At 42.2% G+C, this 20347-nt stretch overlaps 1 protein-coding gene across 2 annotated transcripts in view; it reads right to left on the reverse strand.

The window, feature by feature from the left end:
* Positions 1-297: 297 nt before the first annotated feature.
* LOC120796769 (C-terminal-binding protein 2-like) overlaps positions 298-20347 on the reverse strand; it is a 33518-nt gene continuing 13468 nt past the window's right edge. Inside the window, exons 2-11 of one of the 2 annotated variants that reach the window (XM_040139825.1) lie at positions 16533-16538; positions 14442-14456; positions 11904-12058; positions 7711-7855; positions 6762-6968; positions 5607-5821; positions 3910-4040; positions 3536-3663; positions 3284-3407; positions 298-1679 (exon numbers count right to left, since the gene is read on the reverse strand). In XM_040139825.1, the coding sequence (XP_039995759.1) occupies positions 1496-1679; positions 3284-3407; positions 3536-3663; positions 3910-4040; positions 5607-5821; positions 6762-6968; positions 7711-7855; positions 11904-12058; positions 14442-14456; positions 16533-16538 (1310 nt within the window). In that variant the 3' untranslated portion in view covers positions 298-1495. The remainder of the gene's footprint in view (positions 1680-3283; positions 3408-3535; positions 3664-3909; positions 4041-5606; positions 5822-6761; positions 6969-7710; positions 7856-11903; positions 12059-14441; positions 14457-16532; positions 16539-20347) is intronic. The other variant, XM_040139824.1, reaches the window with a different exon arrangement.

Raw genomic sequence — 20347 nt, forward strand, 5'->3', positions numbered from 1 at the left:
ACTAAAAACCAAACGTGCTAGCAGCCGTCTCTTGCTATTATCATGGAGCTAAAGGGATGGATGTGGCTGCTGTTGTTCACAGAGGTGCCTCCGAGAGCCACAGCTGGCTTTCATCAGAGCAGAAAAAACCAAAAAAGAAGAAACTATAAGGAGGAGAGGGTGGGGTCTGTCACATAAGACTATGATTATAAGAACATTTAACAGGGCAATACAAATCTAACAGGACTGAAAACCTTGAACATCAAAAAACATACATTTGATATATAAAAAAAAAAAAAAGAAAAAACACAATGGAGAAAGAGGTGGAGACATGAAAAGCCATAATCCAGACTTTTTTTTCTTTTCTGTTCAGATTTGGACAGATTTGAACGTTAGTAATTTTTTTCCTGAGTCAGAAAGAAATGTACTGTTTTTTCCTACCTCGCTAGCCGGTCCTGCAGTGTACTGTAGGTCCTTTGGATGCAAACAGATAACATTTGGGACACTGTTCGTGACAATAACCAAATATTGTAGGTACCCTCAGTTCAGCAGAGTTGTAAAAGTTACAACGGCACTACTTAACTGAGGTGACACACTCAACGTATAATATCTGACCACGAATGGCAGTCTTTTTTTTTTTCCTTTTCTCCCCTTTTTTTTTTTTTTTTTTGGTTTGAAAGGATAATTTTTACCTCATAAACCGAACTATCCTTCCTGGAACTGGAAACCACATCTACTGCCCCGCATCTTGTCCCTACATTCAGGGGCCACCAGTCACGACGATTAGAGAAGACCAAAGACGGAGTCCAGATTTCGAATTGAGACAGCAGATGCTGCTGTTGTCATCAGCTGACTTTTCCTGTCTGCTAAAACATACGTGTAACTGTAAATCCATTCAGTTTCACACACTGAAGAACAGAAAAACAGACATTCACTTGCAACAGAAACACAGAATATAGGATAAACAGAAGAGAGTAAAAAAAAAAAAAAACAAAAAAAACAGCACAAGACACTGAAATGGGTGAAACTGTGGAGGAAGGAAGGGAAAAGGCGGCTTGATGAAGTCACTGTCCTTTCAAGCTCTTCCTTCAAACCAGGGCGGGTGGGTCAGATTTCCATCCTGCATGTGGTAGTGTCAATGTGTCCCAGAAAACAGGAGGAATCTCCCTAAAATGTACTCAAAAATAAAAGACAAGAACAAAAGTATCACTTAAATCATTAAAGAACAAGAACAGATATGGAGGGAGGAGGAGGTTTCAGATCTTCGGCGCATGAGTTTGACGGTCAGTCCCATCTCAGTGTGGCAGCTCATGTGTGCATTAACATCCACTGTCCTCACTTGGGCTTGTTGGTTTCATACAAAAAAGAAAAAAGTGTGAAACGTTGCCCGGCAGGCAGTCTGCTGGTAGGTTCAGATGGCTGAAGTCAAGCGTACGGTTGGATGGTTGAGTAGGTAGGTTGCTCGGTTTCTAGTATACATCGGTTTTAGCCCCCCTGCTCCGTTACAGCAGCAGTCCTACGGCTCAGTCATGTGCTCTCTCATGGGGTCGCCATGTTTGGAGGGTTGGCTGGGGGAGGTGGCCTGTGACGGATGGGTACCAGGGGGCAGGGTGTGGGTGATGGGAACACCCCCGGGCACCAACCCCTCCATAGGTCCGGGAATCCCACCGGGGGCGACACCCACCACACCAGGAGGGAATCTGGAGATGGACAGGAGGTCATCAACGGACGTGAAAAAGAGCAAAGGAGAACTGTTCAGCTGAAAGTAACTCTTTGTGTTTTGCAAAATGACACAGACAATATCCAGGAAAAGGTTTGCTGCTGCTCAGTGGTTGCTCATCACTATGACACTGAAACTTATATTTAGTTTAGTTACTCCTGATCATTACTGTCTGAAGAGGGCTTTTAAACTAACGGCTAGTTAAAAATGAGAGTTTAAGAAATAAAGAATCAACACATGAAATCGGAAAAAAATGTGTATTTTAAATTAATTACATATAATGATGCACTTTTGGGGATACATATAAACATTAAAGATCAAAAGACCTTAGTTTTGGTGGACTTCCTAGGCATCGTCACCTCTGTGAAACAAAATGTATAGAAGTGGTGCAATGTTAAACACGGCGAGGAGCACCGCAGCATGGAGGCAAGAAATGAGAATGTTAGGGGCCTTAATCCGGATTTTAAAGGGTCATTCACCCAGAAAACAAAAAAAAGAATTCCCTATCGTATTTAGAGCATTTAGCAATACAGATAAGTTTTGGTCAGTGGAATTTTTTTTGTTTCATGTTACTGAGAATGTACATTAACACACTTAATTAGCAACATCTCTTCCCAGAAATAGTGTCCCCAGTAAGTGAGAAAAAGATGTATTTTCTATAATTTGGGTGAACCGATACTTTATTACTGGGAGCTGAAAGGGGAAAGTGTGGAGGGAAACTCTTGCTGCAAATAAATCAACTGATAATATCCCAGGTTTGTTGATAGGGGGGGTTTTACAACAGTTTAAGATTTTCCTTCGTAAACTATGATGTGAGGCCCTCATCCCATCTTGAGCCATCACAAACTATTAAAAAAAGAAAGAAAAAAAAAATACAGTCACTACACTATTTAGATCCTTACACTTTTTACAATTTGCTGCTTGATGGAAGAGTAATTATTCAGTTCCTGATTAACTTTAAATTTACGAGCCCTTCTTTAAAAACGTCCAGCATTAGAGTGATGCCGTGTGCTGTGTCTCAGTTTCTGTTTCAGGGTGGAGGTGGTGGTGGTTGGGGAGGGGGTAGTTTGGGGCATTGATGAGTGGTGTGGGTACAGTTACAGGACAATGTGTGAAGCAGAAAAAGGCTACAGATTTCAATGGGATTGGGTTTTATTAATGATGTTCTTTCATTTGCCCTGGCCTGTGGGCCAGCAGTGGTAGTATTCATTTACCTGGTTGAGAATTAGGTATATAAGTATATAATTTGTCCTGCATTCCCCCCGTTGCTATGGCCTGTACCATGGTTTGGTTCACTCGGCTGTGTGAGAGAAGCAATTCAGTCTGGTTGAGACAATATAGAGACTGAGACACCAAGGGATAAATTCATTTGGGCCAAGTCCTATGTATAAATATGCCACAAAAACTAGGACCCAGCCTCATATTCAGGAAAAGAAAGTTAGAATTGTGACAAACATACATATGAACATCTAAACTACCCCTCCCCCATGTGTTAAGCCTCATTTACTGCAGGTGCTGAGATAAGGCAGGCGATCCTTGTGCGATGCGGGTTGCCTGCTAGGTTCACACAAATCCACCTCCTACCTGTAGGCGGCACCGTTGATCTCGGGGTGAACTTGAGGCTGCTGCTGCTCCATCACTCCCCAGGGCGCTGTGGTGACAAAGAACTCTTTGTTGACGCAGTTTCGGAGGCTGTCAGGAATACGGCCTGCGTCGGGGCGAGATTGAACGTCGGTGAGCGGAGAAACAAACAAACAAACAAACAAAAACAAAACAAACAACAACAAAAAAAATCGATGAGTGTGGGAACGCGCGCAGTCAAAGGCGTCTCCATACCAGTGATGGCTCTGCGTATTTCTGTGGCGGCGGCCTCTCTCATCTCCAGCGACGCCTGCTCGCTGTACCAGGCGGTGTGGGGTGTGCAGATCAAGTTGGGCGCGTCTTTCAGGGGACCCTGGGAAAAACTGCGCAACAGCAAATGAAAGAAGGAACTTAGAAACAAAGTGATTAAGAAATGCATGAGGAAGAAAACATATACCTATTTCTTCTAACTGTTTTTCTTAATATTATTGAAATTTATTCATCTAGCAGTTATTATTGTTCATGTGTACATATTTGAGTCAGACAATGTTTAAACAGTGAACTGAATCAATGAATGAAGAAGGTTAAAAGCTGTTTCGAGAAGAAGCTGGAGGTGTGATCATAAACACCTGAAAGGCTCTGACTCATGGACGTCCAAGGCGGCTCCCCGTATCCTGCCTTCTTTCAGGGCCTGAGCCAAAGCTTTCTCATCCACTAGACCTCCCCGTGCCGAGTTGACCAGGAAAGCACCTTGACGCATCTACACACACACACACACACACACACACACACACACACAGCAGGACAGCTCACATTTTTATTCTCTCAATAACAATTTCAGCATCAAACATATCAACATGCTTTAACACTGACCACCCAGAGGTATTGTCACTGGCTCAATACTGCACGGAAAGTTTTTTTCTTTTTTTTTACCAACATATATAAACACTGGTAGATTGAAGTTAATGACAGAAAGTAGTGAAAACATTCAGTTTTGAAGTGGCTTTCAATTGCAGCAGCTGTGCGTGGTTCAAATAGTGATAAAACCCCTGAAATTAACACAGCCTGCACTTCAGTCTATGTCCTCCAGGTGGCAGCAGTAGACAGGAGAAGAGGACGTGCAGTTACTTTTGCAGTAACTTTTTCTTCTTGTATTTATCATTTTAGGCGGGACAAAATTTCTGTTCACACAGACATATTGAGGGGACTCTCTTCCCATATGGAGCCAAAAACCGAAGCATAAATCATTACATTTTGGGGCTAGAGCGCATGCCGCGGTTAGCTTGGCTGCCGATTCACCAGGGCTGGTTGACTTGCATGCCTGGACTGGTAGCTGGGACTTGGCTGGTCAGTAGCATTCCTTGGTTTGTCACTGACTGCTTTGTTGGCAACGGACAATAGGTGTGGTGTGGTGTGCTGCTCATGATGCGGACAAGCATATCATGGACTTTCAAAATGCAGTGTGTTGGATTATATTGCAGGGGAAATGTAAACATTTACACCAGGAGAAGCTAATGTTTAAAGGTTTATAATATAAGAATGTCAGATTACTGTGTTCTGTTTGGGTCAAAATGAATCATTTGATTTTTTTTTTTTTTTTGTACTGAAACGAAAATTTCTTACTCAGTTTTTACTCATTTTCGGCGAAGAACGTGCACGAGAACTCGCTTTGACTGCACATGCTCCGACACCCACTACACACACACACACACACACACACTTTGTCAATGTTTGGGTCACACCTACTGAGAGTTACGAAAGAACAGAAACTGTGAGGAAGAACATAGCGATTACAGTGAATTTCCCCTGCCCACCTCATTATAGACAATAACGCAAAAAGAAATCCCACCATCATCGATCCATATGTACGGTACATCCCTCTTATCCTGGATCCAGAGATATTCTCCAAACACCTGTGGTTTTTTTTTTGCATTTGCTTTTTCTGAGTATCTTACCACTCATTAAAAGGTTTTTTAAACAGCCTATAATTGGGAAGTTGCCAACGAGGAAGTGCTCGCAGCCACGGAATGCCAGTGGCTGGCCGAGTCAGCTGCCAGTCCGCTGGGTTAAAGCTGTTCTACCAACCCTCGGTGAATCATTAGCTCAGTGAAAAGAACGCGCATCCTGCTTTGGAGGTTAATGAGAAAGAGCTTCTGCCAAATCGGGGCTTATCAGTTTCTGATAAGTCGCAGGCTCTGTCAGCTTCTCTGGCCATGTCACGTGAGACAGTAAAATCAGTTTCCTTTGCTTTACATCACCCGAGGCTCATATTAGAAAGATGTAAAATTCATTTTCAGGGGCTTCCTCGGCACTTAAGGCCGCCGACCTGCTTGATGGTGAAGTCGTTGATGAGGTGGTGGTTGTGTTCGTTCAGGTTGCAGTGCAGGGAGACGCAGTCGCTCTGGTAGAGCAGGTCCTGGAGCGTGTAGACTCGCTGAACGCCCAGCGAGCGCTCCAAGCCGTCCTGGAGGTAGGGGTCGTAGAAGATCACGTTGAAGCCAAACGCCTTGGCCCGCATTGCCACCGCCTGGCCTGAGCGACCTGTGGGCGGCGTGAGATGGAAGGAAACCAAGAGACCATCCAGTGTATGAGTACTACCACTGAAAGGGTTAACTGTTTAATCTATTAGCTGTTTGACAGAGAATGAATCACAACTATTCTGGTTATTGATCACTTATCCTGTGAAATAACTCAGCATCTACTAGGTGGATTTGCACAAAAGATCTGGTGTCATGGTTTTTAGACGATGTAACCTAACGTCTTTGGGGATTCCTGATTCCTCTAGTACCACAATGAGGTTGACTTTTTTTGGTTTTGCATGAAATGTCTCCACAACTGTTGAATGGACTGCCATGAAATTTAGTTCTGCCGTTTATGTCCCCCACAATTGAATTATGATCCCTTAGGTGATCCCGTAACATGTCATTCATCTGGCCTCATCATCAGATTAAAATGTGTTATGTATCTAGTACTTTGGTTTATGACCAAATACGCAAAAAAAAAAAAAAATTATCAGATGCAGCTGTACCTCGTGCTAACTAGCAAATGCTCAATAGATTAACTTGGTTTTATCATGGTAAACATTAGCCTACACCTGCTAAACTTCATGTTGTTACTATAATAATAGACAGATTAGTCAGTATGAGTCAGTATGAACATAATAATTTTTGCGTCCGTAAAGAGCTGCCTTGCAAAATGAAGGTACATGGAAATACATTTCATTTCATAATGTGAAAATGCGGCAGGTAAAATAAGATACATAGTTGCAGTCAACCAAAAAAAAAAAAAAAAAAAGGAAAAACAATGCTGCCCACTCTACTCTGAGCAGGTCAGGTTTGGACATTCATTCTGAACTTCTGCCTCAAGCCCAAACACCCCCACATGCTCTCATACACTTTTACCACCGATTTGACCTGCTGGAGTTTCAGTAACGTAACCTGGCATCACCTCTTGCAGTAAAACCCCACAGAACGACGCTCACCAAAGCCAATGAGGCCGAGCGTTTCTCCTCTGATCCTGGCTGCGCCTGACGCCACCTCCCGGATCTGCTCCACGCTCTGGACCCGCGTGCCCTCCCGGAGAGCCTGGTAGAGCCAGGTGTTTCGCCGATACAGGTTGAGGATGTGACAAAGTGTTGAGTCTGCTGTTTCTTCTACAGCCGCTGAGGGAATGTTACAAACTGCAATGCCTGGAAAAGGAAAGACAAAGACATTGCTAGATAATTAAAATTACGAGTAATATGACAGCCTCAAAGATTTAATAGTTATGATAGTTAGTTATAATTACTGTAGCTTGTTTGAGTAGTATTTTTATTTCGCAAAAAATTGGCAGGACATTTCTTTTCTTTATGACCTTATACAAAATAAAAATGCACTGTGTATGAAACTGAACTGTGAAGGATAAGAGGATAATTATAACAGCTAATTATGCCCATGAAAAAAACATTTCTCAAAAAAATCCGCGTCAGTATATTGAAATGTATTAGCACAAATGGCAATAATTAGGATATCACACTTAATCCTGCTCACATATCAAACATATGCTGAAGGGGCCAAATGGGAATCTGAAGGAGAGTTTCATATCAGTTGGAGCATCTGCTCTGCATATGCAATCAGTCCCATTAAATATTCTGTTTACAGTATGTAATATTTCTTATTACATATGTTGTTTACGTTAAGTCAATAAAACAAGCAGAGTTTGACTTGGCCCCCATCCAAAGATGCACTATCCTTATCCATAATGCATCATTTCTGTTTTTGTTGATTTATTCTTTATTAGTCTCATGTATTTGTGAATGAATGGGCCATATGGGCAGTCACCACCCTCCTTGTTCATTATTCTCAGCACATGATAACTGTCTTCTTCTGGACGACCTCACTTTTTAAATCTATCTTCCTCCTCTTTTGTCTCCATCTGTCCCCCAGCCTCACCGAGCTCCCCGGCGGCCTTGATGTCGATGTTGTCGTAGCCGCTGCCGATGCGTATGATGATGCGCAGCGCCTTGAACTTCTCCAGGTCCTCTCTGGTCAGGGTGATGGTGTGGTACATCATGGCCCCTACTGCCTCATTCAGCACCTGCGGGACATCAGAGATCATCATCGCTGTCTTATTGCACCAGCATTTCCTCAACAAACATTTGCTGTGTTAAGAGATGGAGGAAAACAGAACATTTTCATCTGCATTTTTATTAGGATCAGAATGTCATTACTGTTCTTAATCATTATCATCCCCACACTGATATTCAGATGGCTTTTCCACAGCAGTATGTATGAGCAACTTGTTGCAGCCAACATGAATAACAGCGCTTTCACCACCTCCCATTTCCCGGGACCTAAGTTTATGTCTTCCATTCTTCATCTAAATGCAAATGGATTGTTTATGTGGGCTCTAAAATATGAGTGGTTGTCTGTGTGTTTATTATGAGTGCTTGCCAAAGCTGGTTTTTGTCACAATCCATTCATTCAGACTGTATGCAAACAAGCTTAGAGTGAATGCAGGCAGCACCATAAACTACACTGACAGCTGCTGAGGAACCCAGAAAGCATAAGCAAGTAGCTCCTGCAAGCCACGGCTTGTTAAATTAACAGGTTTAAATTCACAATCCACTAACTGAATTAACCTAACCAAGCCAGATTAGCATAGCCATGAATTTTCATACAACATTTTGCTGGATCTAGATGCATTGGGAGCTGGATGCTAATTTAGAGGTTCTAACTCTCCTCATGCATTAATCTTATTACGTAAGTGAAGCAGGCCAGTAGCAGGCTAGGCCGGAGACGATGCTGGAAAATGACACAGAATCACAGCGGGCTGTTTAGCAACAGGAATATAAACTTAGAGCAAGTTTGTATGAAGTGGAGAAAAATGAGGAAAAGGGTTTTGTATAGTGATAATTAGTTAAAGTACTCTAATGCAGTTGCGTTCACATTGTTTTGTACAGGGCTATTACCTACAGCAGGGAATCACGAATATTGCAAAGAAAGCACAACAGTGCGCAACAGTAACAATGGCGACACTGTGCACTAATTGCACACTAGTGTAGAGGCACAATTACAAAACATTTAAGAAATAGAAAGTTATGTAGCATGAATATATAACTATAACTATAAAATAGTGAGCTTTATAGGTGTTGGTAGGTATATTTTTGAGCTTTGGAGTGAGCCAGGCGACCCTTTTTCCCCTTTCCCCTTGCTTTCAGTCTTTATGCTATGCTAAGCTAATCACCTCTTGGCTCCAGCCATAAGATACAACATTACTGAGCTTTAGAGGTGCTGGTAGGGTATTTTTTTAGCTTAACAATGAGCCAGGCTAGCTGTTTCCCCGTGTTCCTTTATGCTAAGCTAATGAACGCCTGGCTCTGGCTTCATTATTAGCACGCTAATAATGAAGTACTATTCCTCTAAGATTATGCTCCAATTTTGAAACACAGACCAACTAATTCAATAAATTGTTTGATCTTTTTTTTTTTTTTTAAACATAACCTTTGTTAGCACCTTCCCTTCATCTGTGTGTTTTGTAACTCTTATATGATCACAATCTAGTGGGCTTCAGAGTAAAAAAGTTTCTGAAGTCGGGAGTCGTGGTTTGAAATGAATTTATATGTCTCAAAGTGCGATGAACTTTAATATACCTGTCTACATCAGGAGTTATGACCAAGGTTTTGTTGATGACAGCCAATCTGGGGGGCCGACACTGGACGGATGTGTGAGGACAACAATGGAGAAATCTAAGATGCATGAAGTCCAGAACCATCATTTTATAAATTCATCTTTTTTTTACTCATAAATTTAAGATTAATCCAAACCTAGAGCATCCTGGTATGGTTCAGGCACATATTAAATAATCTCAATGTCCCCATTCACTGCACTATCAACTATCAAATAAAGGACCAAAAATGCCAAAATAAATAAATTCAAAATGCTGCCATTCCTTTATGATGGATATCTGACTGATGTAGTGTTTGAGTGTTAACCAGTATTACTTTGCACTAAAACAGCAGCACTTCATCACTTTGACTGTTGTTACAGTGATGTCAAAGACCCTTGAAAAACACACCACTTTGTGTCCTTTTGCAATTCAAAAGGCTTTTTTTTTTCAATCTTTCCAAGGACAGTACTGTATTACAGTAGTCAATAGACCACAAGTGCTTTCCAATAAAATTCTTTTAACGTTTACTCAACAGAGGGACACAAAATGTTCGCAGGTCACCACCACTGGCTACAGCTTCCACTGATTCCTTACGTCACTTCCAGGTAGTGCATGCAAAAAGAAAGCCGTTTGTTTACATTCTTGTGTGAGAACAGTACTTCACTGCTGAAACTTGCTCCATTATTAGTCTGTGTGTGTGTGTGTGTGTGTGTGTGTGTGTGTGTGTGTGTGTGTGTGCGCCTGTATAAGAGAACCCCATCTGTACCCTCTACTGTGCAGTTATAGTTGTGGGAACGCTGCCAATAACTATAATCCCAGATGGGTCCTCTCTGTGTGTGTAATGTATGCACTACGGGAACATCTTACTGGACAGAGATTGCTTGCGTGTTCGCGTGTGTGAAAAAGGGGGTGCAAGGAAAATACTCGAGTAATATGAAGAAAAAGACCAGAAAATCAAGTATTTATTTATCATTTCTTCCATTTAACCTCTCAATTCATATCACTAGTCTGTCTTAAAAGTAAAACTACTTTTATAATTGTAAATGAAAAACAACGAGGGTTATGAGAATTTACTGCATTGAAAAAACCTCAACTGAAACTCTCCCTGCTCTTTTTTGGAGTGTAAAGACACAAACCCACCAGCTTGGATTGTAAAATTGCTCCAGTGTATAGTCAATAAAATAAGACAAATGTTTCACCCACTCTGGCTCAGAACAATTATACTGCATTTCTATTACCAGCCTCCTCCTCCTCCTTATTTAACAAAGCAGCACTTCAGCACCCAGTGGGATTAGAGTCAGTGATGAAACCATTATGGCTGAACTGGGAGAGTGGAACAAGCCAGTGGGCTGAAATATTATTAAAACATTACTGAGGAGGCGACACAGAAGGAGGAATGGGATGATTCTTCTGCACTCAGCTGAAGGCAAATTATTCAAGAATCACATTCATAGTTCATACTATGTGAGTATCACAGTGTGTGCCTGCTTCTGCTTATGAGTTCCTGCAGATACCACCACTATTGGTGTTATAGCAAGCAGCACAGTTTGACGGTGTTTCTACGGAGTATATTTTGTGGCCTACCCAAACCACATGTATTGTGTGTTACAAACGATGCCTCACTTCCTGTTTGCACGTCTTCGCTGTCTGCCACATTCAAAGTCAGCATAAGCCGCATGTAAGTTTCAACACTGAGGACAAAACAGGAAAAAGAAGTGGTAACATAACATTATTTTTGACTCGACCTTTCTTAAATTGTTTTTGATCTTGTTATTTCTAATTGTGTCTCCGTGCTTTTATTACATTTATACTTTTAATTCAGTTTGGTAACATTTTAGTCTTTTATTTTTTGTTTTATTATACTTAATCCATGATTTCACATTCATGATTTCCATGATTACATAATCTTGATTTCATGTCTTTTAAAAAGCACTGTGTGACTTGTTATTGAAATGTCCTATGTAAATAACAATTATTACGTGACCGAGGTTCCCTGCGTAGGCTAAAAGCTCCAGAAACAAGAACTTTAAATAAACCTTGAGTGTAGAATATTTTATCACAGATATGTTAGGTCTAGAATAAATCCAAGCTCAATAATAATAATAATTATTATTATTATTTAAACTACTACATCAAGACTAAGATAACAACAGTATGACTGTGGAAATCTTAGGAAACATAATAAATAATAAAATAATGATAATAAGAAATAAAATAAGTAATTAAAGTAAATAAAGTACATAGGAAAAAGCTGCTAAGATTAATGTATAAAGAAGGACCTGTCTTGGCAAACACTCAAGATTTTGGGGCAAAGTTTTGGAGCCATCCCAAGGCAGCAACCATCTTAAGTGGGGCTACAGATCAGTGCTACAGGTTTCTGCTAGTGCAGGTAACAATTTTACTAATGTGAAGATATCAAATAAAATGGGGGTAATGAGAATTGTAGCTGCTACAAAAATACAGATGATTTTTGTACCTTTTCATGTATCTCCTGTGTGGACTGGGCATCACAGAAAGCCACAGTGGCCAGATCTTTGAGGATGGGCATCTCCACGGTGCAGTCGCGCCCATCCAGCAACGCCACCAGGGGGCGCGGGTGCATAGGCCCATTCATAATCTGGGGCCGAATACCTGCAGAGAGACAGAGAGAGGAGTGGGGGAGTTAATTATTTATGTCTGGCACACATAGTCAAGTGAGCTGCAGAGGAGTCAGTAAAATGCAGAAAATGCATCCCACAGCAGGACGTGTTTACATAGGCTGGGACTGTGTGTTTTGCTTGTGTTATAGGCTAAATCAGTGGTGGCACACACACACACACACACACACACACACACACCTGAGTGGGATCGATACTCTTACACTGGACTGAGTTGCTCTCTACTTTAAACCACTACCGTCATCTCCCTTACCTGGCAACACTGATCGATGTTTCACATACACACGCTCACACACACACATACACACACACACACAAACACACGCACACGCACAAGGATACACAATGCTGGTGATATGACTACCCCTCTCTTTCGCTGTTATCCGCACTGTTACCAGGCAACAGGTCCTTTCACCTCATGAGGTCATCACCTCCATTATCCTATCACCGCACAGAACCCAGCAGGCCTTCACTGTGTGCTCCTGTGTGCGTGTGTGTGTGTGTGTGTTTCTGCACCTTCCGTACAGTGTTCGTCCTTCACACACTTAACAGAACTAGCGTCGTTCCGACACTGAAGGAAATCGGCAGGTTAATTAAATTCAAACTTCTGGCCCTCTCCAGGTTTGTCAAATCAAAAGCAACATCGTAAACTTGCAGTTTGGACAATCGGGAGGACAAAATTGTAGAGTGTAACCTACAGTATGTGAAGAATATGACTTGTCCTCTCTGAGAGAATTTGTGGCTCTCAGTCTTTGTGTTCGCCTTGTTGGTGAGTCGGGGTACGCTGGCCTCTCAGGGAGAAAAGTGGCAGAAACTGCTCGAAACTATAAATGTGAGTGTCTTACTTGACGCGACTTGACTGACCCAGCTGACTCCGACAGAGTGCACCAATTAACTCCCGTTCCCTAAAGTCAATGTGATGTATCCTTTAGGTGGTAAGAAGATGCAGTAACACTGAAGAGGAAATCTGTCAGTGCGGACCCAAATTCACCAAAAAGAGGGAAAGAAATAGGAGAATAGGGGGTGGGGGGTGGTGGTGGTGGGGGTGTCCATACACCACCACTCTCTGGCTCCCTGCTGCCTGTTGTCATGGTGATTAGAGGATTTGGGCAGGATTATGAAATATTTTATTTAGTGGCATCTGCGATGCTGGAGAGGACATCCAAGCCTGCTCGCTCTACAGTATGTCTGTCGCTCTCTAACCCCTCTAGTTTTGGGAAGCAAGGACAGCGTTTGTGACCTACACAGCTGCAGCGTGCTGTCCTATGCGCTTTGTACGCATCAGATGCATATAACGTAAAAACATGTGGCAGTGTTTCCGTGAACCGCGCTTGAATCGTACACCGCTAGGCTCTTCTTCTGTTCAGCGCAGATGACCGCAAAGGTCGCATTGATTACCGATCCAAGTTTTAAGAGGATTGTGTTTTCTGGTAGCGGTTTACATTTTAAAGGCCCTGAAAAACAATTTAGTAAATCCGCCAGTGTTAGACTGAGTGACGGGCTCTTACATGAACAGAAACATTTCTGCCAAAGTTAGAACAGCGTCGGCTGTTTCGCGCGAGAGATTTCTGTATTCGTGTATTTAAGTGCAGCTACCACTGGTTTGAAATGGGTGGGGTTCAGTTGTGAAAAAAAAAAAACTTGTCTGTTTACTTTGGTTTGTTGGCTTACATTGCGAGGCCGCTGTCAATAACATCTGATCACACAGTTTGAAGCAGATCAGCGGAGATTCAGAGTGTTAAAACTCTAAGCGAATACTGACCAATGATGTTGTTTTTTTCCAAACTTGAACTTCGATTGTCGCTCATTTATTCATGAACACTTAATGTTGTCGAGAAATATTTACATTTGAAATCCAAGTTTTCAGGGGCTTTAAGTTCCATGGTGGAGAAAGTCTTCAAATATTTTTCCAACTGGGCTATATCTAACATTAACATCCAAATTCAGTGTAACACAGTCATGCTTTTTACCAGTTATTTATTCAAATGATTATCCCAGTCAATATCACTTAGGCCTAGGCTGAACAAACTGGTCTAAAGTGAAATGTGAAATTACAGATCTCCTATTACGACCACACTTGTCCATGTTAGGAGAGATTCTGGATACAGTGTTTTACAACCTGCAGATTTACATTATACCTTTTACAAGTCACATGCGCCTCTGTGGCACCACATCTTCTGAAGGTATGCAGTGCTACAGTGATGCTGAAAAAGCATAGGCTGTAAATTATGCAGAGTTTGATGCCTTTACACACAAACCGGCTCACATGCGCGCGCACACACACACACACACACACACAAACACACACACACACACACACACCACCATCACACATAACATAAGGAATAACAGACTACCTGTGCCAGACCCATCTGAGAGGAATGGAAATGGGAATAATTTTAAAAAGAGCTTAGCAGTGTGTCATTAATCCCAGCTTTGATAAACTGACATACACCCAGTAAGTTTTAATTCATCTAATAACTGGCGGTGTCCATTCTGTCTGTTTCTCTCCCGGAATTCTATCAAGCCACAGGGGAAGGTGAACCACATTCAGACATCTCAGAGGCAAGAAACTGAGGAGTGTAACACAAAATCCCGACAGGCAGAGGAGACAGTTCGCAGGAGAAGAGTTCATCAGTCAGGGAATTAAAGATGAGGAACTAGGAGAGGCAGGGAGCGGTGGGAAGCAGGATGAGGAGGGAGGGAGCAGCGGGCAAGGAGGAGATTCTGGTGATGGCTGAAAAAAAAAAAAAAAAACGATCGTCGTTATTTCGTTGTTCAAACTGAACATCTCGAGTGGGTTGCCTACTTGTAGGATGGATTGTTAGACAATATCAATCACTTTTGAAAAAAAGTCTTTAAGCGAAATCCTCAATGTGTGGGGTTTGAAAGAGTTGGGCATTTAGGAGGCAGTGAGGATCTAATGAAAGGAGCTGTAGAGCTGCATTATGGGAAATGGATTCGCCAGTGTTTTTCAAGCTTGACCCATACTTAGGATTAAAAGTCAGGATTTCTCTGCCTTTGCTGCGATTTGATCGATTTTGATCAATCTTTTATATATGAATATGTTTCTTGTGAGTTCACCAAAAAAGCCACACTGAATCACTGGAGAATTCCTTTAACCCATTCACACCCAGGCTCTGCAATTTTGGAACAAAAATCCTTTGAGGAAACCGAAGCTAACTTTTATGGACTTTGTCTTTCCTAAGATGATATTCTGTTAGTTATTACTGACCTTGTTCTGCAGTTGATTTTATATTATTGCTTTGATTTTATGTTTTGCTCACATCACTCCTCACTGTTCACGCCTAACAAGGTTGCCATAACTGCCACTTTTAAAACTCTGTTTTATAAAATGCTTTGGGGGAAGAAGAGATTATTTTTTTTATTGTATTCTATTGTATTACAGCCATTAACAATTTTATCATTGTGCAGTACAGTGCAGCCCTAATAAAAGCAGTACTTAGGTACTAAAAGCCTAAAATGGCATATCAAAGGAGAAGAATGATGAGAAAAGAAGAAAGAAAAGGTTAAAAAGAATAATGTGGAAGAGGTGACCTCAATCTTTCTGTTCCTCCCTTCAGAGTATAAACTGAAAGCATGTATTATTCTCACTGGAGGTACCCATTGTGTGTGTGTGTGTTTTGTTTTTTGTGTGTATGCGGTTAGTGTCTGCTAGCGAGGCAGCGGTGGGTAGAGGAAGACCGTTCGCCAAACACACCTGTGGCTCCACAGCTCTCCCTGCGCCTCCTCGTCACATTCCTGCGGAGTTCATTATCACAGCTCAGACTGGACGAGGAATAAAATGCTTCTATCATCCCACAGTCACACACAGCGAAGCGTACCGCTGCCCGAACACACACAGCCGCATATGTGCACGCGTCAAAAAAATGGACACACACTCGGAGATGAAAGAGGAGAAAAAACAGCGAACACAGAAATCGGTTGCTTATACTGCATACACACATAAACAAGAAGCAGCTGGTGGAGAAAGCAGCGTCACTCGTAAGAAGTAGGTCAAAATGCTGTTAATTAATTATTTCCTGGTGGCTAATAGACTTTCTCCAGCCCAATAAGGCAGAACGTGGCACCGCATTTAACACACGATGAACCTGCGGATAATTAACGCCTAACAAGGCTGTTAACAAGGGTCTTAATGACCCAGATACCTGGTTACCCTGATTTGACGGAGCTCATTGGTTTTGGACAGAAGGAAGGAAATCTTCCATCAGTCCCTCAGCCAAAGAAAAAAACTGAAAGTGACGGTATGTTTATCGTACATGAGCAGTTGTGTGCTTTGCATGCTTAATTTTAACGGGGTGAAGGTTCAGGCAATGAAAAAAAACATCCTTGCTCGGACAGCCATACTGTGTATTCACGCAGAAATAAAGACACAGTCTGTTTAAAAGGTGTTTCTGGCTGTTGACTCTGGAATGGCCTCTTGTAACCCATCCCTCCAGGGATTGTCTGTCACATCCAAGTTGACGAGTTTTGTGGCTCTAGTCTCTACTCTCACTCTGTCGGACGTACACTACACCACATTTTCCTCCTGCCGGCGCGGGTCGAGCAGAATCCAACGCCATTTGGAATTTCTTAAATCAATCAAAATCACCAGTGACAAGCTGTAACTGCCATAAAACGTGTCAGGGAGGAAATGTTATTTAGAAATAGGGCGAAGCTGCCGACATACGGGATGACATTCTCTCCCTGATTCATTTCAGTGAAGGTGAAATTTTCCTAAAACGTAGCCAGAAATCAACCACAGTCGCGATGAATGAAAACCGAATGTTCTGTCTTTTGTCACTTTTCCAACCAGACAAGGAGTGCTACTCAGATGACAGGAAGCTGCCCCACCCGCACGCTTTAAATGCCTTTAGAAGATAATGTCTCACCTTAAATGTAAAGAAAATTCCGCTTTCACTAAAAGTCGATAAAAAAGGATTGCCCAGTCCTGAAACATTGTGCACACGCCAAATCCTGAGGCGACCAGTCACAGGCTAACACACCTCTTTCATACGTTAAGCCGTTAAGCTCACTGCATTGTAAACTTACCGCAGACACACTGGAAGTAATATTATCGAAATATTACATTGCCTTACTGTATGACCTATTTGGTCACTACAGGCTTCTGTAAACTAAATGTTGATTGCCATAGGGGCATTACTGGTCCTCGTGGAATAGTGCAGGGATATTAGAGACTCGGAGTTAGCTTGCAGCTGCAGACGGCTGTAATAACAGTCATCTGTTGATGCTAAATGTAAGCAGTCACATAACTGGCAATGGGTCCCGTATGTCTGTTTACTTTAGATGATTAATGTACGAGAATCAAGCACGTTTTTATCTAATGATTATGAGAAGACAACCCGAGTTATGCTGAGATGATGGATTAAGTAATTTTGTAATCATGACAAAACAAAGCTCATTATAGAGAGATGATGAAATAATTATCTTCTAAGCACAAAAAAAAAAAAAAAAAAAAAAAAAAAAAAGCCTTCTTCACATCCAAGTTATGGATTTGTAAACTGGAAAAGCAGCCCAAAAGGGAGACCGTGAGTGAGTCTTGAGTCCAAATTATTTATGTTACCCTAGTCTGGCTCCTACCTCCTACCGGTCTCACGGCAGTACTTATAGGCCAGCGGCCCAGCTATTAACGAAGGAAAAAGCTGATTGTATCTGGTTCTTTTTCTTTACTTCACTTAACTTGTATCATACCACTTTCTCTTTGTTTATATCTGTCTTCCTCTCTCCACCCCTCTTTCTCCCTTGGGTCAGCACCAGCCTGGGGAGTTTGGCAGCGACTTGTCAGCTGCCCCACCCAGCAGCCAGACCCAGAACCTGGACTCTTGGAAACTAAAGCGAAGCCAGAACGCTCTCTGTCCAAACACAGAGTCCCACCCAACAACAGACAGAACACCAGCCTCACTTTTAAGCGGGATAAAAGTGCACCACAGAGACGTCTTTCAAGGGTCTATTTGCTGTTGCATAAACTTCTGTGAGCAGTAGAAACAACATGACTAAAGATGGTTTACATTAAGTGGTAGGATATCTTGGCTGGATAAAAATGCATATTTCCTGTGCCAATTTCCTGTTACTGTACCCAAAGTTTTTATCATAGCACAACAGCCGGCATTGTCTGCAGGCCAGCGAGTAATAAAGAAAAGCCAACAGCTTTGCTAAGTAAATCTAAACTGCGTTCAGTGTGACAGCAGATAGTCTTATTTAGTGGAGGTCGTGTGTTGTTACATCCCTCAAGGGAAGCTTGATTGTACTGAGGTTGATATCATCCTTTAGCCAATGCTAATCACAAACTGGATGATTCTCCAGGCAGTACGAAAACTTTTGGCAGCTGGCAAGAGCGTACTCACAACCACAAATGGATTGCAGATGTTCCACACTAAAAAGCCTTTTTGGATTCTGACAACAGAAATAGAAGTCGTCTTCTTAGACGTTCGAAAAAAGGAAGAAAAAAAAAAAAAAAGAAGAACTTATACAAATATGTCTCTCCTTAGTAAATACGATCTGTTGTCTAATTCTCTCATTTGGAAGGGCTGATATCGGAAAAGCAGTTCAGAAAGCTCTGCTGCCAGACGCTGTGAGTCAGAGTCTTCAGAGGGAGAAGGATCATTTCCTAAGTAGAGCGCAAATAATCAATGAAAGAAAATAAACTCTCACTCAAACCTGTGCTTCTCCCCTTGGGTTTGGAAGCCAGTCTTTAAATTGGTATTTAATAACATCGCACAACATCAGTTATCTCTACTTCTAAAGCTCAGACACATATTGTGCTCTGGTTTTGCGGTTTCATGGATCTCAGACATGCCTTGGTTGGTTTACAAAGACGATTTTTTATTTGCAAGTTAATGCCCTCCCCTCAGATTTACGTGCAGCTAATTTGGGAGGTAGTTATACACACTTTGAAAGGTAAATGGTTCACTTTGGGACTGCAGAGTGGTATCAACTTACCTGCACTATTGCGATTTCCTGAATAATTACACTGTGTCCTCTGCCATCTCGAATCTCTTTTAATAAGACAGTTTAGTATCCTCACCTACAAAGGACTGACACACTTTAGAGGCTCTCTCTTTTTTATCCTGATGTCATTTTCAACTGACTCTAAATTACATGTGACTTCTTGTAGCAAACCCTCGACACCCGCCAGCTCATTCCTTTCACTCTGCTCTTGCCCTTTCTTGCTCTATTTCCCACCTCCTTTCCCCCTTGTTGTGTGTGAAAGGTGATGAAATGCTCCCATATTACTCAGACTGGTGTGATACATGCCACGGACGCTCCCACACTGGTCCCTGCATCAGCGGAACAATAAAACTGGAAAAACAAAAGGAAGTGAGGAAGATTTTCCATGGCACGATGATGTCAGGGCCACAGCGGCGGTCACTGAGTTCACAGCAAGCTTTCAGAGAAAACTACTCAAAACACTTGACGCCGAGCCAAAACGGGCTCAACGGGCTTAGGACCAACAGCTGGTTCTGGTTACCTAGCAACTCCCAAGCTGGGGGCTTCAGTGATGGGATAGTACAGGAGGAGGAGGGGAACGAACCGATAACCCAGCGGGCTCTCTTTGTGACAAGTGCAGCAATGAGAAAGGAAAAGCTTGATTTCATGAAATCAGAGCTCTCCCTCAAAAGGCAACGCGCCACAGGCCACCCAACCTTGCAAAACAAACACGGATCGTAGGGTCTGAAGCGGCACGATCGGTGTTTCTCTGCGGCATTTTCCCGGGAGACATCAGGAAACCAACATGGTTCACTACTGCACACACACACACACACACACCCGACACACAGAGTTTGGCTGCACTTAGTTCATACACACACACACCTACAGATGATAACCATTAATGATCAGTGATGATCAGGAATGTCACAAGTTTTTTTTTACATTTTATATAAAATGTTCAAGGGCATTCACAGCTCTCAGTGCCCATGCTCCCCTCTACTCTACCTGTGTTTTCTTAAGGCTGGTTGTGTGTCCACCTGCATGCTACTCAATATATAAAAAAGAGAAATGTTACACTCTACAACTGTGAGTACATGTTAACAAGAATCTGGCGCCTGTATTCTTGGGAGTGTCTGCTTTCTTGAATGTGTTTACAATCTGCTGGCATCTGTAGAAAAGAGGGGAGGTGTAATCTTTTTTTTTTTTTTGGCAGACTTGCCTCCTCCAGGCCCCCACACCGGACCCTATCCGCGCCCAGCTACACCACCGCCACCCCGGCCTGTCTCTTGTTCCACTATGTGGACACACAAAG

This window comes from Xiphias gladius, chromosome 11 (genome assembly GCF_016859285.1).
Source record: "Xiphias gladius isolate SHS-SW01 ecotype Sanya breed wild chromosome 11, ASM1685928v1, whole genome shotgun sequence".
Lineage (NCBI taxonomy): Eukaryota > Metazoa > Chordata > Actinopteri > Istiophoriformes > Xiphiidae > Xiphias > Xiphias gladius.